This window comes from Dryobates pubescens, chromosome 3, assembly GCF_014839835.1.
Source record: "Dryobates pubescens isolate bDryPub1 chromosome 3, bDryPub1.pri, whole genome shotgun sequence".
In the NCBI taxonomy this organism is placed as follows: Eukaryota; Metazoa; Chordata; class Aves; order Piciformes; family Picidae; genus Dryobates; species Dryobates pubescens.
In genome coordinates, this window is record NC_071614.1 from 23,745,512 (window position 1) to 23,763,107 (window position 17,596).

Sequence of the window (17,596 nt, forward strand, 5' to 3'; positions counted from 1 at the left end):
CTACAGAGGAAGTGAGTTAACACAGCATCATAGAATCACTTTTGTTGGAAAAGACCTTAAGGTCATCGAGTCCAACTGTTAACCCAGCACTGCCAGGTCACCACTAAACCATGTCCCTCAGCACCACACCTACATGGCCTTTAAACCTTCAAAGGGATGGGGACTCCACCACTGCCCTGGCAGCTGTTGCAGGACTTGACAACCTTTTGGGGGGAAGAAATAGCTCGTGTCCAACTTAAATCTCCCCTGGGGCAACCTGAGACCCTCTCCCCTTGTCCTACTAATCTGCTTTTAGGAAGGTAGAAGTGTATTAGTGGACTCAATCTAAGCTTTGTAACCTCACAGTTGACTCAGACCAGCAAATCTTCATGTTATGGACAGCTGCCCTGCCAGGAAGGGGCAAGAGTGTGGTTCAGGCTATGTGACACACAGCCAGCAGCAAGAGCAAGAGGCTTGCCTGCTCTCTGCATGTCTTTTCCACTGTTGGATAATTTCAGCTTCCTCATTTTCCCCCTTTGTTTTTTAAGCACAAAGAAATGAGAATTGCATTTTTCACTGGTTATTCATTTAATTCTTTTCATCTAGATGAGATTTTCTTCTTTTTTTTGCCTGGGAGAGGTTTTTTGTTGTGTGGATCCATCAGTTTTGAAGAGCAGCTTTTACAAGAGAGGAAGAGTCTTTTGGTTTTGACAGGGGTGGTTTTCAATAGAGAGGGGAAAGACCAAGAGATGATCTATCTTCACACCCAGTGCCAGTGGGACCCAATGCCAACTTCAGCCTTTTCAAAGTAATCTAAGAACTCTGCATCCTTTTGAAAACCCCCTTCCAGCCCTACTCTGCAGGAGGGTATTGGGCTCAATTTTTGATGGGGTGTTATGTTAGAGGAAGAATTTCCTAGCATCAAACTGTTCAAGGAACAACTGCCCCAAGAGTCAAGGCATGGAGAAGCATGCAGCTTAGCTCTCTGAACACCATCTTATTTCCCAGCTCTGCAGCAAAGGGAAATCAAAGCACTTCAGAACAGCTGGGAAATTTTAATGGCAAAGCCTTTTGCCAAGGATGAGAAGAGATTACTTTGTTGGTCCTCAACTCAGTGAGACACAAGAACATCCTCCAGCAGTTAGCAGCTTCCCTCTTGGTACAGTTATCACCTAAGTCCAGACTCTAGCCTGACCTCTGCTCATATTTCTGAGACAAGTCAACAAGAGAGCAGTTTGCCTTTTAAGTTCATCCTCTCTCCTCCTGCAAGACAGTGACCAAGTATAGAGATGCAAGATCCTCATTTCATAGCACACAAGCTGCTGCAGGAACAATACAAATGTGGCACTACACTGAAACAGGCAGAAGCTAAGAGCTCCATGGTTCCTTTCCAGATGAAGGGAATCAGAATCTGTGGCAGTCCTCATCACTTAGGAAGACAAACTGTTCACATTATTGGACTCGGAGGAGAAGCTGAGAACAGAAATACAGCAGGCATCTGATTTCCAGACAGCAAGAGAGAAAAATCTATAGGAAACCACCGAAGAAACCTTATGGAAGCCTAAAACTGCAGTGCTGGCAGCTCATTTATAGAGGTGCCACACTGAGCAGCTCCAGGCCTTTTCACACAACCATCTCCTTGTCTGGACACAAGTTCTCTCCTCATTGGTGTCCTGAGCATCCTGCAAAACATTTGGAAGGACTGACTTGCCAAAGAGAAGCATAAATTAGGCCCTGCCTGGAGGGCAACTAAAAGTTGAAACCAAACTGTTCACAACACATTTTTCACTGGTCATATTTGGACTGGAGCTTAGGGGACTTTGGCTTCTCTACTTATTTCCTTCCCCCAATGTGGTTTAAGAGTTTCTTGTGGTTTGTTAGAACTGCCACAACTACTTGAAATAAAAGCAGCCCGAGCACCAAGTCTGTTTTCATTTTCACCAAGGCTGAGCTTGTCTTGAGATGCATCTCCTTGCTCAAATTTGGACCAAAAAAAGTCACTGAGTTTGGGCAGAGGTTCACAAGTCAGCAGTGTGTTCTTGTGACCAAGAATGCCAACAGTGTTTTGGATGCATTCAGAAGAATGTGGCCAGCTGGTCCAGGAAGGTTTTTCTCCCTCTCTACTCTGCACTAGTGAGGCCACATCTGCAGTACTGGGTCCACTTCAAGAGACTGGGAACTACTGGAGAGAGTCCAGCAGAGGCTACAAAGATGCCGACAGGACAGGAGCTTCTCTCTGATGAGGAAAGGCTGAGGGACCTGGGGCTGTTTAGCCTGGAGAAGAGGAGACTGAGAGGGGATCTTTGCAATGCTGATCAATAGCTAAAGGATGGGGGGTAAGAAGGTGGGACCAGACTCTTTCCAGTGGTGCCCAGCAACAGGCAGAAACTGAAACCCAGGAGGTTCTATCTGAACATGAGGAAGAATGTCTTTCCTGTGAGGGTGCCAGAGAGGCTGTAGAGTCTCCTTCTCTAGGGAGATTTCAGACTCACCTGGACATTGCAATCCTGGGTGACCCTGCTTTAGCAGGGCAGTTGGGCTAGATGATCTCCAGAGATTACTTCTGATCCCCACCAAGCTGAGATTCTGGTATTTTACATGGTGTCCCAAGTAAGATTCATGAAAAATTAAGCTTTCACAGAATAGTGTCCCAAGGATGTCTTTCCAAGATGCAAACTCTTCAGATATTCTTAAATTGATTTTAATGTACTCAAGAGGACTAATTAAATCCAATGGCAAGTTAACAATTTGCATGTTAAAAGCTACTGATCAAACAAATGATTCTCTGTTGCTAACTCTTGGTGTCCATCTATATAAGCTAAGGGAACTTCTACAGCTGATGCTGCTTGGCTTCACACTAATGCACCTTAGCATTGCCCTGAATCTCAAAGGCTCGTTTGGGAGCGTGCAAAAACATCCTCAGGCCTCACCAGGCTACAGAAACAAGACAATATAGGATGCTGGCCAAACCTTAGGAGTCAGATCTGGTTACATTGCCAGTTCATTGAGTGTTTATCCACATTTTTGCAGTGACCTATAGGTAGGAAAGGCTCTCAGAGGATTAGAGCAGCCTGTCGAAAGAGGCAAATCAAGGAAATTGGGATGACAGATCACGCACAGATATAATCTAGCTTCAAGGTGCCCCAAGTCTCAGGAACTGTCACATCAGAGTACTGATCCTGGGCTGACCTTTAAAAATCTCATGATTAAAATCACTTGACTGGTAGGATAGAATTATAAATATGGACAAGATAATCACCCAGTATTGCTATGCCCACCCCACCCCCCATCTTATCAGAGACCTTGTTCAAAGAGGAGTCAGTGTCCTGCAGGTAGCAGAAATCACCATTCCTATTTTTTTGTCTCCACACTCCTCTCCCCTGCCACCCTTCTTCCCTGCAGTTCCAAATCCTCCACAGGGCTTCAAGTCCTCTTTCAACATGTCCTCAAGCTCCCTCTCCAGCAGCTGCCAAAGGGCAGCAACATGCCAGGAATCAGAGCGAAAAAGGAGGTGGACTGGTTGCACAGCCAAACAAAACAGAAACTGACTGCTGGACACGAGCTGGGCCCCACCATTTTGCCTCAGTTCAACACATCTGTAGGAAAGTCACTTCTAAAGCTGGTTGCTTTCTGGAAATCAGAGATTTAGAAATGCTGGATGTGGCTAGGCATTTGTGACAATAAATGCTAAATCTCAAAACCTCAACAGAGGCACACTCCAAACTGACTACGTGGTTTGTGGAAATAGTTTATTAACAAATTAATTTGTTGTGGTTTTTTCCCCCTCAATGCACAATTTGCTTTTAATAAACAAAATGGCAAACAAACTTCAAATACCCTGACACATGCTAACAGGAGCCTATGGCTTGCCTACAGACTTACACACCACTTATGCCAGCCCGAGAGTCTTTGCCATGGTCTCCTCCCAGAACCTTCACTTAGGAAGGCTCAAAAACCTGGTGAATTTAACATGCTCCTCCATTAGCTTTTACATCTTCCCTATCATGGTTTTTCCTCCACTAAATGCTGGTTTGTGTTAAGTCAATCTTGTTGCAGACACAGACCTAACAGAAGCCCAGTCCAGCCACAAACACATTACTAGCACTACCTGGAACTGAAATGCTTGAAGAACTGACAACCTTTCAGGTATTAATCTAAACAAACTTTTATTACTTCATAGAATGCTCTTTATTTAAAACCATCTAGTCCAACCCCTCTGCAGGTAGCAGGGCCATCTTCAACTAGACTAGGTTGCTCAGAGCCCTGTCCAACCTGACTAGCAATGTTACCAGGGATGGGGTATCAGCCACCTCACTAGGCAGCCTGGACCAGTCTCTCACCATCTTCAGTGTAGTTTTTTTCCTTCTCTCCAGTCTGAATCTCCCTTTTAGTTTAAAACCATCACCCCTTCTCCTGCCCTAAAAAAGTCTGTCCCCAGCTTTCTTTAAGTACTTTCTTTAAGCCCCTTTAAGTACTGAAAGGCTGCAAGGTGGTCTCGTTGGAGCCTTTTCTTCTCCAAGCTGAACAACCCCAACTCTCTCTGTCTGTCCTCATAGCAGAGGGGTTACAGCCCTTGGATTATTTTTGTGGCCTACTCTGGGCCCACTCCATGTCTCTCTTGTGCTGAGGACCCCAGAGCTGGACACAGTGTTGGAGGTGGGGTCTGATCAGAGCACAATAGAGAATCCTCTCCCTCGACCTGCTGGCCACACTGCTTTGGATACAGCAGCTTCTGGGCTGCAAGTCCAATCTAACAATTAAGAGGGAAAGAGCACCACACAGCATCCAAAGGTGGCTAAGTCAGCAGGGTGGATCAAACCAGAGAAACTGAGTTTCACATCCAACTGCTCCCACAGACACCTGGGGTTTAAGACCCTGAAGCGTTTGAGCTGTCCTGGTGTTCACAGAATCTTCTTTAGTGAAGAAAACCAATTTATCAGCTCAGGCTAAATCCTCAAATCAACTATAAAAGAGGTCTTTGAGGGTAAGCAGTTTATATGGCACCATGGCACTTCTGTCCTGCTTTGGTGGAGGCTGTTCAGTTCTATGCCTGGCCAGGCAGGGATTGGATCGTTCATGTCACATCTGAGTTCCTCTCTAAGGCTCTAGCCCCAAGAGAGCACTGAACTGCTAAAACAGTTCCCCACATGAAAGTGCTGGACTTGTGCCTTACCATCAGCTAGACCACTAGTACTAACAACTGCATTTCTACACTTGGGTGCACACAAGGGGCTGACAAGCACAGTTCCCCTTTTATGAATTTGCCTTTAATGAATTCACAGCATTTAACAGAATACTGAAGCTGCCCTAAGGCTGGTAGAGCTTTGATCTGACTTAATGTAGCACTGCCCCAAAGCAAAGTGTGTCATCAGGGCAGGATCTAAACCACACTTTGGTCACTTCCCTAACAGCTGTATGATTATACTTGGTTTCCTCACTTTTAAAGCTCAAATTTCCAAAAAGCAAATACCCTTTGTGTTGTTCACAGCTTGTTCTCAATGGCAGAATTTCTACACTTGGGCCCTTGAGGACTTCCTCCAAAGCCAAGGGATTGATGTATTAAACTGGGAAAGTGAAGTGGAAAAGGTAATTAAGTTGAATTCAGGATGCCTATTTATTTCCAAAAGAGATGAACTGGTACATGCAATACTCTTCCCTCCCCCCTTCCCTTTTCCTTTGGTCTTAGAAAACAGCAGTACAATGACTCTAAATCCTATGGATAGTTGCTCTGTATCTCAGCAAATACATCTTTGGTGGGGACAATTTTTTAAGCAGGGTCTGTGGTGACAGCACAAGGAGTGATGGTTTTTCAGCTAAACAGAAGGAAGATATTTGTGCATTAAGAGTGGCAAGACATTGGTCCAGGTTGCCCAAAGAGATGGTAGATAACCCATTCCTGGAACCATTCCAGGTCAAGTTGGACAGGGCTCTGAGCAACCTGCTCTAGGTGAAGATGACCCTGCTGAGTGAGAGGGGTTGGACTAGATGACCTTTAAAGGTCCTTTCCAACCTGAAGCATTCTATGATTCTGTGAGCTCTGGGGAATACATGTGAGTGTGGACTCAAGAATTAAGCAGTTCCAGAGTTGTCATCCAGATTGTTGTGTTTCCAAAGCAGATCAGCAGCATCCAGGCTGGCATTCTCTTTTGCCCAGCACACCAAACACTTGGTCTGCAACTTGGGGGGAGGGCAGAAATAGGAAGGTCTGCAAAGCAGAACCACACACTACTGCCAGAGAGGACTGAAGAACAGAGCATGAAGCTTTCTAAATAAGCATTTGTAACTGAGGCTGCATTTTAACCTCCTGGGTAGCTTTGGGCTAGGTTATTTCTATTAACCTGACTATTCACTTTTTAATAGTCAAGTAATTAAGTCTACTTCAGTACCTAGAGCCTGAACTACCTGATCAGGTATAGTTTATCTTATCTAAGTGCTGCAGAGCAAAGTCATTCATAGCAGGAATTAAGTATGACTTCTACAGCTAGCTTTCCTGGTGAAAGGTGTAAGTGACTTGATAGCAAAGGGGACCTGGACTCCAGTTCTGCAGGTTTGTAACATTTCAGTCCCCAAATATTTGAGAGATGGAAGTTAAGAGTAAACTAAACTATGCAGGAACTACAACTGTTTATGCAACAGTTGTTATACAACTGTTTTGAGGACTGGTTTACTGGTATGAGGACTTAACTCACCTGATCTCCTTAAGTCCTTCTTTCTGGATAACTTGAAGGATCTCTTTATGGCTCATAGGTGTATTAGGATATTTCTCCAGGACCTGGCAAGTAAAAGTAGATTGAGAGGAATTTATTCATTTGCATTTTCACTTCAATGTTCAACTGCACAGAAAACTGCATTTCATGGTTTGGGCTTCCCCAGGGATACAGCCTTGGAGAAGGAAGAACTGCTGTCCTTCTCACATCTCATTACCACCCCATACATCTGGAGAATACATGGGGCAAGGAGATTCCCTTGGACTGGATAAAGAACTTGAGTGCAACTCCCAAGTTTAGCTAGAGGCAGTGCATTTGAAGTAAACACTTTCTGAAGATAATTAAGTGTTCCACAGTAAATGGGTGGCTTCACAACCATTACCTTCACTTCAGAATGCTTCAAGAACTGCTGAGGTACAAAACTTCCAAAACACAAACCTTTTGAGGTTTGTGATGTTGAAACAACTACTGATCAGTTTAGTCCTAAGTGCTGCAGAAGCTGAAAGAAGTGCGGGGTTCAGCACTGTTTGGGTGCTCTGAAAGGAAACCTCTGCACACAGTTCATGATTAAGCTCCAAGGCAAACAAAAATGCTTCCTACATGGACAACATGCTCCTGCCACTTCCCCAGCCCACACTAAGCACACCCCAGGGCCTCAGCATCACCCATCCATCCCCTTAAGGGAGCCAAGATCCTAGAATCATAGAAAGATTAAGGTTGGAAAAGACCTCCAAGAGAGTGTCCAACGATGAACCCAGCACTGCCAGCTGACCACTAAACCATGCTCCTCAGGGCCCTATCCCCATGTCTTGCAAACACTTCCAGGGACAGTTACTCTACCACTTTCCTGAAGCAAAAGTGTAATTCAGAAGAGCAGAGAGAGGGAGGATGTCAGTTACTATGTGTCATTTGGATATTTTAAGCAGTATTTGTGCTGGAAAGGATAGGCAGGAAATGCCTCATTTCCTTCTTAATCATCCAATTTTGACCCATGTCCAGACATCAACCCTGGAGTCCTGACTTGGGTCTTTAAGCAGAAAACAAAACCATCAGTGTATGAAGTATGAAAACCTACAAGTGACTTTGCAAAAAGAAATCAGCAGTTTGAATTTTTCTGTTCACAGAATCCCCAAATCCCAGCACAAGGGGGGTTGGAAAGGACCTCTAGAGACCACCTAAATCCAGCCCTGCTTTAGAGGAAAGTCACCCAGAGCTAGATGCCCAGGATTCTGTCTACAACTACGTGAAGGGAGGTTGTAGCCAGCTGGGGGTTGGTCTCTTCTCCCAGGCAATCAGCACCAGAACAAGAGGACACAGTCTCAAGCTGTGCCAGGGGAGGTTCAGGCTGGATGTTAGGAAGAAGTTCTTCACAAAGAGAGATTGGCCATTGGAATGTGCTGCCCAGGGAGGTCATGGAGTCACCATCACTGGAGGTGTTTAGGAAGAGACTGGATGGGGTGCTTGGTGCCATGGTTTAGTTGATTAGATAGTGTTGGATGATAGTGTTGGGCTTGATGATCTCAAAGGTCTTTTCCAACCTGGTTAATTCTATTCTATTGTACCCAGGCAGCTCTGGAATCTCTCCAGAAAAGGAGATTCTGGAACTTCTCTGGGCAACCTGGTCCAGGACTCCCACATTCTCAGAGCAAAGAGGCTTCTCCTCATGTTCAGATGGAACCTCCTGCATTCCAGTTTGTGCCCACTGACTTTTTTCCTGCAACTGGTCACCACTGAAAAAGTCCATCCCATTCTCTTGACCCACCCTCTTTAGATATTGATCAGCATCGAAAAGATCTCTCTCAAGCTGTTCTTCTCCAGGATAAACAGCCCAAGGTCTCTCAGCCCCTCCTCAGAGAGATGCTTCAGTCCTGTCAACATCTTCATAGCCTCTCTTGGACTCTCTCCAGGAGTTCCCTGTCTGGGGAGCCCAGAACTGGACACAGGACTCCAACGTGGTCTCCCTAAGCCAAAGTAGAAGAGGAGGAGATCCTTCCTTGACCTGATGGCCACACTTTCCTGAATGCACCCCAGGAGGTCTTGGCCATGAGGGCACATTGTTGGCTGATGGGAAACTTGTTTGCCCACCAGCACTCCCAGGTCCTTCTCAGCAGAGCTGCTTTCCAGCAGGTCATGCCCCTAACCTTTCCTGGCGCAGGACCCTACACTTGCCCTTGTTGAACTTCATGTGGTTTCTTTCCACCCAACTCTCCAGCCTGTCCAGGTCTTGCTGGATAGCAGCACAGCCTGACAGGGTTCCAGCCACTCCTCTCAGCATAACCACAGAAAAGGGTCTTCAGATTCACTACTCCTGTCCCATAAAATAGGCACTGAAAACCTTTTCACCATTTGGAAGTTCCACAAGAGACCTTAGGAGGAAAAGTAAGGTACTGCCAGAGCTGTGAAAGCATGGGCAGAAACAGGTCATGGTCAAAAGGCTTCCAGATCCCAGAAAGCATCTCATTCAGGGAGTCCTGAGCAGTGCAGTATGGTTTAAATAGAACAACATCCTGAGAAAGGTCCAAGGTTTGGGAAACTCCTGGAACTTCAGCTCGGTCTAGACAAGCTCATCTGGAAAAACAACTTCCCTGGCTGAGCAGCCACAGCTGCTTCTAACAGCAGAAGGTTTGCAGGAGAGTTGAGAGACTTGTTTACAGAGGTCAGACACTTCCCAGAAACCTCCAAGCACACACAGCTCCTGTGCAATCAGATCACAGATCACAAGCCAGAAACGAAAAGGCAGGACAACCCATCTGTGGGAGTGGCTAGGGCACTCCTAGGCACCAGTTTCCATCTTTCCCAAAGACATGCAGCCCCCACTGGATTACTTCCAGCAGCCTACCAAGCTCTGCAAATATCCCAAACAGGAATAGGGAAGACGTTAACCAGTGCGAGCCACAGGGGCAGGGAGGGATGGAACTAGGTGATCCTTGGGGTCCCCTCCAAGCCTGACTGATACTATGATACACCATGCAGGACTGCTTCACCTACACCAGACTACAACCAGCACACTGATCTTTGTCTGACTTTAGAAAAGAAGCTGAGAGGCCAACAACCCAGTGACATAAACCACTGTGTTGCTGCATGGCCACTTTGGTTCACTGAGGTTTTACAATCATTGAATCGGTTTCCAACAAAAATCAAGCCCAACCATTAAGCCAACACTGCCAGGTCACCACTAAACCATGTCCCTTATCGCCACATCTACACAGCTTTTAAACTCCTCCAGAGCTGGAGAGTGCCCTGAGCAGCCTGTTTCAGGGCTTGACAACCCTTTCTGGGAAGAATTTGTTCTCCATACCCAACCTAAACCTTCCCTGGCACAACCTGGGGCCATTTCCTCCTCTTCTATCACTTGTTCCTTGGGAAAAAGACATCAACTCCCACCTCACTAACTAGCTAATCCTGTACTGTAGGATTGATATTTCTTGTGTGGGGCAACTAACACCACAGGCAGAGCCCATAAAATGAACAGCTTTGGCTCCACAGGTCCAAGATTCATTTGCACTACCCTGGTAACATGCTCTTTGAGAGGCTTGTTTAACACTAACTCTCAGCCCACTTAGATAAGCAAAGCAGTTCACATCTTCAGACACTCATAACCCCTCTGCTGTTCTACAAGCTGATCCAGAAGAACCAGATACAAGAATTAAAGAAGCTCTTTAAAAACAACAAACCACACACCACCACCTTAAGTATCCTCTCCTCTCTTCTGGCCCTTTAATCCCACATCAGCTCTTTCACTCAAGTCTTTTTAGTTACTGTGTGTAAATAAAGTCTACTTCTACTGTCACAGTACTGGAGAGGCAATTTAAGAGCCAAGACTGGACAAGAAGTTCTCCATAGGCCAGAACTTTGCCCTTGTGGCCAAGAAGGCCACTGTTCTCCTGAGGTTCACTCAGAGTGTGACCAGCAGGTCTAGGGACTTTCTCCTCCCCTTTTACTCTGCCCTAGGAAGGCCACCTCTGGAGGTCTGAGTCCAGTTCAAGAGAGACAGGGAAGTACTGCAGAGAGTTCAACAGAGACTGAAGATGCTGAGGGGACTGGAGCATTTCTTTGAGGAGGAAAGGCTGAGAGAGCTGGGGCTGTTAAGCCTGGAGAAGAGCAGCCTAAGAGGGGATCTTCTTAATGCTGATCAATATCTGAAGGGTGGGGGGCAAGAGGATAGGGCCAGACTCTTTTCAGTGGTGCCCAGCAACAGGGCAAGAGGCAATAGGCATAAACTGGAATTCAGGAGGTTCCACCTGAACATGATGAGAAAATCCTTTCCTGCGAGAAGCACTGAATCAGGCTGCCCAGAGAAGTTGTGGAGTCTCCTTCTCCGAAGAGATTCCAAACCCACCAGGACATTATGGTCCTGAACAACCTGCTGTGGGTGACCCTGCTTTGGCACAGGAGTTGGACTAGATGATCTCTAGATATCCCTTCCCACCTGCACCATGCTGGGATTTATAAACTACCTTTGGACTACGTTCAGCATCAGCCAAGATAACTGAAGAGTACAAAGCAACAAGAGCCAACACTGGGTACTGGCAAAGCCTTTGATACTTGGTCCTAACTCTCAGTAGTGAAGTGTCAGTGTTCAGCACAGGCAAAGCCGTTACCTTGGGATGGTGTCACTGAGTCAAATTATGCCCCCTTAGGCACTGGAATATTTTTAGTTGGCTCATTGGTAACTCCATTAATTGTTTATCTGTTCCACAGCACAAGCTGCTTTGCACCCTGAAGATGTTCTGGTTCCCACAAAGGTTTCCAAGAAAATAGGATCCCCAGAAGATTATTTCCCCATTTCACCTCTTCAAAGATTTCAAAACACTCTTACAAGTATCTGTGGCATGGTAAAGGTTCTGCATCAAGACGACCCAGAAAAGTGAGCGCCCTATGAGCACCATCTCACCACACCAAAACTCTCACCCAGCACCACCCCAGACTCCACTGTTGGAAACATCCTCATCATTTCCAGCAAAACACAGGAGATGGGCAGAATCCAAGGGCATGAGATTGAACACATCCAAGTGCTGGGTGCTGCACATTGGCCACAACAACCCCATGCAGTGCTACAGGCTGGGGTCAGAGTGGCTGGAGAGTGGCCAGGCAGAGAGGGACTTGGGAGTACTGGTCGATAGCAGGCTGAACATGAGCCTGCAGTGTGCCCAGGCAGCCAAGAGGGTCAATAGCATCCTGGCCTGCATCAGGAACAGTGTGGCCAGCAGGAGCAGGGAGCTCATTCTGCCCCTGGACTCAGCACTGGTTAGGCCACACCTCGAGTACTGTGTCCAGTTCTGGGCCCCTCAGTTTAGGAAAGATGTTGAGCTGCTGGAAGGTGTCCAGAGAAGGGCAACAAAGCTGGGGAGGGGTTTGGAGCACAGCCCTGTGAGGAGAGACTGAGGGAGCTGGGGTTCCTTAGCCTGGAGAAGGGGAGGCTCAGAGGAGACCTTATTGCTCTCTACAACTACCTGAAGGGAGGTTGTAGCCAGTTGGGGGTTGCTCTCTTCTCCCAGGCAACCAGCACCAGAACAAGAGGACACAGTCTCAAGCTGTGCCAGGGGAGGGTTAGAGTGGATGTTAGGAAGAAATTCTTCACAGAGAGAGTGACTGCCCATTGGAATGGGCTGCCTGGGGAGGTGGTGGAGTTGCCATCACTGAAGGTGTTTAGGAGGAGACTCGATGGGGTGCTTGGTTGCATGGTTTAGTTGATTAGATGGTATTGGATGATAGGTTGGACACAATGATCTTGAAGGTCTCTTCCAACCTGGTTAATTCGATTCTATGAGAGAAGTTTTTCCACATTCCCCATACATGGCTGATTTATAAGCACTGGCAAGAGGGGAAGCTTCTGTCACACCTCAGAGCTACAGCAGAACGACCCAAAGGCTGTTTACAAGCCTGCAGCTGCATCCAACTGTTGGAGCAGATACCGGAGATGCTGCTTTAGTGAAGGGGCAGAACTGAGAGGTGGTTTAGAGGTACCAGAGACCAAACACAGGTAACAGTATTTAGGGAGTTTGGAGTCATAGTGCACAAAATCCTTGTCATTAGAGCAGCCCTTTACAACAGAGAGGAGACTCTGGAACCTGGGATAAAACCAGGGAAATACCAGAGTGGAAGATGGAGGGCTAATCTGACAACAGAAATTAAATTACTTCATGGTTCATCTGTCTTCACAGAACCACAGAATGGTGGAGGCTGGCAGAGACCTCTGGGGATCACCTAACCCAACCCCCCTGCTAAACAGGGTCACTCACAGCAGGCTGCACAGGACCACGACATCCAGCTGGCTTTGGAATCTCTCCAGAGAAAGGGACTCCACCACCTCTTTGGGCAACCTGAGAATGTCCTCCAGCACCCTCACAGGAAAAACATTCTTCCTCCCATTCAGATGGAACCTTCTAGGTTCCAGTGTGGAAAGGGGAGAAGAATCTAACTTGAACTGCTAGTCAGTCTTCTGAATGTACCCCAAATACACTTTTGTTAGTTTGGCTAAACTCAAGCTCAAATTCCACATTCTGGTTCCAGGTTGAACTCTCACAACACCATCCAGAGGAAATCTCATCTCTGGCTATCCTGCCTACCAGCACTCCTGACTTTGAGAGCAAAATGCAAAGACTCAAGGAGTTCCAACAGAAATCTGCATTTCCAACACCTCCCAATACAACAAGGTTTCACCCATAACCACATGTCCTCTTAAACATACATATTTCTGCTACAAATCTGAACTTGCTGCTCAGTTCAGTAATGAGGATGATCAGGTTCCAACCAGCAAGACTAAGTAGCAGGAAGGATTGGGGTAAGGAGGAGGGAGCTTGCCAACACACATCTCAAGTGACCCAGCACACAGTAGGGAACAGCCTCCACCTCAGCTGCTGGGCTACAGAGGACCCACAGTGATGCCTTCAGTAGGGCTGGCAACCCAGAGCTACAGCATGCAGCTACAGAACAGAAACCATCCAAAGACAAGAGGTATGTGGAGCTACTGGAGAGTCCAACAGAGAGCTACATGGATGACTGGGGGACTTGAACACCTCTAAGAAAAAAGGCTGAGAAACCTAGGACTGTTCTGTCTTGAGAAGGCTGGGAGGGGATCTCATTAAAGTCTATCAATACCTGAGGGGTGGGTAGCAAGATAAAGGTGGCAGTCCCTTTGTGGTGGTGCCAAGGTATAAGACAAGGAGCAAGGGGTATAAGCTGCAACACAGGAGGCTCCACCTCAATATCAGGAGAAACTTCTTTACAGTGAAGGTGAAGGAGCACTGGCACAGGCTGCCCAGAGAGGTTGTTGTTGAAGTTGAAAGTCTCCTCCTCTGGAGAGTTTTAAAGCACACCTGGATACAGCATGCCCTAGGTGATCCTGCTTTGGCAGGGGAGCTGGACTAGGTGATCTTTAGAGGTTGCTTCCAACCCCTAGCATTCTGTGAAAACTGAAGAGCTCAGTAATAAAAGTTTACAAGGCTCAGTGTGCCCACACATCAGTGTCAGCTGCAGACAGGAGGGGTTTAAAAGTCAAAACCAAACAAGCCAGCCTCGAAACACGATTAGCCTGGGCTGGCTGCTGTGGGAGTAGCCTGGCATGCATCTTCCAGCATTGTTAATCCCAAACCAAAACAATCTCATTTCTACATCAAAGCTTTCACCTCCTTTTTAGAAATCTTCTTAAACTAAATCAGCAGCCCTTCTAGCTCCAAGCCCCATGGAACAGCAGCCTGCTCTCAACTCCCCAAAGCTGCAGCAATGCCCATGCGCTGCGCTGGCCAAGCTGCAAGGCAACACACTTGTGAACAAGACTGAAGAGGAGGCATGACTGGCCACACCACTAGATTCCTGATATTAACACTGGCATAGCCAAGGTCTCACTCTGAAAGTACATCAAATTAAAAAGCAGCATGGACAGTAAGTCAAGAGAGGAGAGTCTGCCACCCTGCTCAGACCCCACCTGCAGTGCTGCATCCAGCTCTCAGCTCTGGAGAGAGACACAAACCTATTGGGGCAAAGCCAGAGGAGGCCACAAACATGATCCAAGGGCTAGAACCCCTCTGCTGCAAGCAGAGGCTGAGAGAATTGGGGCTGTTCAGTCTGGAGAAGAGAAGGCTCTGTGGAGAACTTCTTGTGGCCTTTCAGCACTGAAAGGGGAAGCAAGGAAAGCCCTGGACAGATTTTGTAGCAGGGCTGTTGTGACAGGACAAGGAGCAACGAGTTTCAATTAAGAGAGGAGATTCAGACTAGAGAGAAGGAAGAAACTGTTTACACTGAGGATGGGAAGACACCAGCCCAGGTTGTCCAGAGAAGTGGTAGATGGCTTATCCTTAGAACCATTCCAGGCCAGGCTGGACAAAGTTCTAAGCAACCTGCTGTATTTGAAGATGTTCCTGCTAGCTGCAAGAGGATTGGACTAAATGACCTTCAAAAGGTCCCTTTCAATCCAAAGCATTCTGTGATTCAAATACTGACCCATACCCCACAGAACCAAACCAACTGGTGTTACCTGTGCTACTTAAACCAAGAGCCACTGTATCTGCAAAGAGTGGTATTATTTCTCTCCTTTCAACTGCATTGCAAGTCTCTCTAGTGAGCAGAAACATGTTACATCTTTGATTTAGTAAGGCTAAAGCTGTTAGAATATCTTCTCAGACAATACCAGACAGACCAAAGAATCTCCCCATCTTGGATTTCTATCCCTTTCATCAACCCATTAAACAGAACAGGAAAACCATAGAAGATAACTTTAAAGCACAGGGATAAGACAAAGGTCTAGGATCATACTGATCAACTGATGGCTAACTGGAAACAGCTGGGGAAAAAGGCAATGAGAAACTCAACTCTTACACCCTTGTGTTTAATCTGCAGTTGTCTAAAACAGTAAAAGCAAGAGTGTTAACTTGGAGATGGAGTCAGAACCTGAAGATCCAGTCTTAGCTTAGGAGGGAGTTCCACATAAGATCAAGATTCCTTCTAAAACAACACAGAATAAATGTACAGCTCTTTACATTCATCATTCTCCTACAGCTTCTTACTAGGAAAAGTAAAACTGGAACCTTCTGGGCTCCAATTTGTGCCCACTGCCACTAGTCCTGCTGCTGGGCACCACTAAAGAGAGACCCAGCACGTCCTCTTGTGCCCCAGAAGAGGATGGGGCCTGACACTTCAGTCAGGAAGCTGAAACCCAGGACATTCTATGTGAACACGAGGGAAAGTTCTGCCCTGTGAGAGCGCTGTAGCCCTGGACCAGGCTGCCCAGACAGGTTGTGGAGTCTCCTCCTCTGCCAAAATTCCAAACCCATCTGGAGGAGATCCTGGGCCAGCTACTGTGGGTCACCCTGCTTTAGCAAGGGGATTGGAGAAAATGGTCTCCAGAGATCCCTTCCAACTCCCACCATGCTGAGACTTCAGTTTCAATGCCAGGTCTTCAGGAAATGTATCAATTGCTGCACAAATCTGAGCACTTAGTGCAGCTTACCAGGCAAAGGAGGAGGAACTTTATGACAGGGAACCCACCCTATTTGTCATATGTAATGAATCCACACCTCCATTCGTAAGTACCAAGGTTCGAGGCTAGTTAGGAGCTTCAGAGCAGTCTCAGGGCAGCAAATTAGCATGCACCTCACTAGAATGCAGTTACACCATGGGCAAGCAGCTCCTTAGAAGGCTGCAATGAATCATTCATGAATACAGAAGCTGAAACCCTTGTTAAATGAAGTAAAAGCCATCCCCTCCCCCAGTCTGTCCAGCACAGAACAACTCCTCCTGGGTGATAATGTTAAGATTTCTTGCATACCTCAGCCTCTGCCAGAAGTAAGAGCTGGCTGCACCTCTCCATTTAAGAATGCTCTGAGTGATCAAAGCTCTGCCCATGTAACTACAGCAGCAATTCATGCCAGTGTTTAAAACCACACAGGAGAAAAGCCTCATGGAACCCTGTGTTTGAAGTGGTTTGGGGTTTTGTAATCTTGTTTTGAGGGTGTTTCGGGGTTTGTTTTTGTTTGGTTGGGTTTGGGTTGGTTTGTTTTCAAACAAATCTGACCATGATGGCTCAAGCAAGAGATTGTCCAAGGCTGGGCAGACTTGGGGGTTGGACTTGATCTCCAGAGGTCCCTACCAACCCCTAACATCCTGTGATATGAAAGGGCAGCCTTAGTCCACTCATGTTTTCAGCAAGCTTTGCTAAAAATGCACTTTACAATAACCATCAGGAGCAAGAACTCCAAACTATCATACAGTATCAAATATGCAACATTATTTAGTGCATCTATTATAAAGGAGGAATTCAAAGGGGGCAACTTAACACTGAGTGTAACCATTGCTTACATGTGGGCTCCTTCCTGCAAAGAGAATTTAAGCTTCCTAAAAGCCATGAGTTCACAGTGATTTAATCAGCTGTTAGCTCATTTCCCCTCATGCTCTAGAGAGGCAGCAATAGCTTCTCAGGAGGTTCTCTCTCAACCCTCATCTCTAACATGAGCCTCTTACTTCCGGGATAGTCCTTTCTAGGAGAATTCCAGCTGCAGATGCCAGCAGGAACTGCAAATTGCATTACAGACTCCTTCATAAAGAAATTATCTTTATGCAATCAAACCTTTTAGAGAGAAGTGGGTCAGCTATAAAAAAAAACCCTAAGTGTGTGTGGAATTCCTTCTCAGTCAGTCACTCCATAGCAGTGTGCTGGGCAGAGGCAGCATGCAAAACACCACTCCACTCTGGCAGTAACGAGAGGAGCAAAGAGGGGGACTGAAAGACTTGACCTAGATTGCAGTATCTTTTCTACTCATCCAATTAACCAAATGCTATTCAAGGTTTTAGCCAGAAATGAGGTCAAGAAGGAATGGACAGCTCCATGCTATTAGAAACCATTTGCCATTAAATGCCAGTACACATTGTCATTTCATGCAGCATGTCACACCAGCTGTAAGTGTCTTTGAACA

The 17,596-nt window shown here is 46.6% G+C and overlaps 1 protein-coding gene across 1 annotated transcript in view; it reads right to left on the reverse strand.

Moving 5' to 3' along the window:
- ASXL2 (ASXL transcriptional regulator 2) overlaps positions 1-17,596 on the reverse strand; it is an 89,557-nt gene that overhangs the window by 55,596 nt on the left and 16,365 nt on the right. Inside the window, exon 2 of the mRNA XM_054179809.1 lies at positions 6,669-6,751. Coding sequence (XP_054035784.1) covers positions 6,669-6,751 — 83 coding nt within the window. The remainder of the gene's footprint in view (positions 1-6,668; positions 6,752-17,596) is intronic.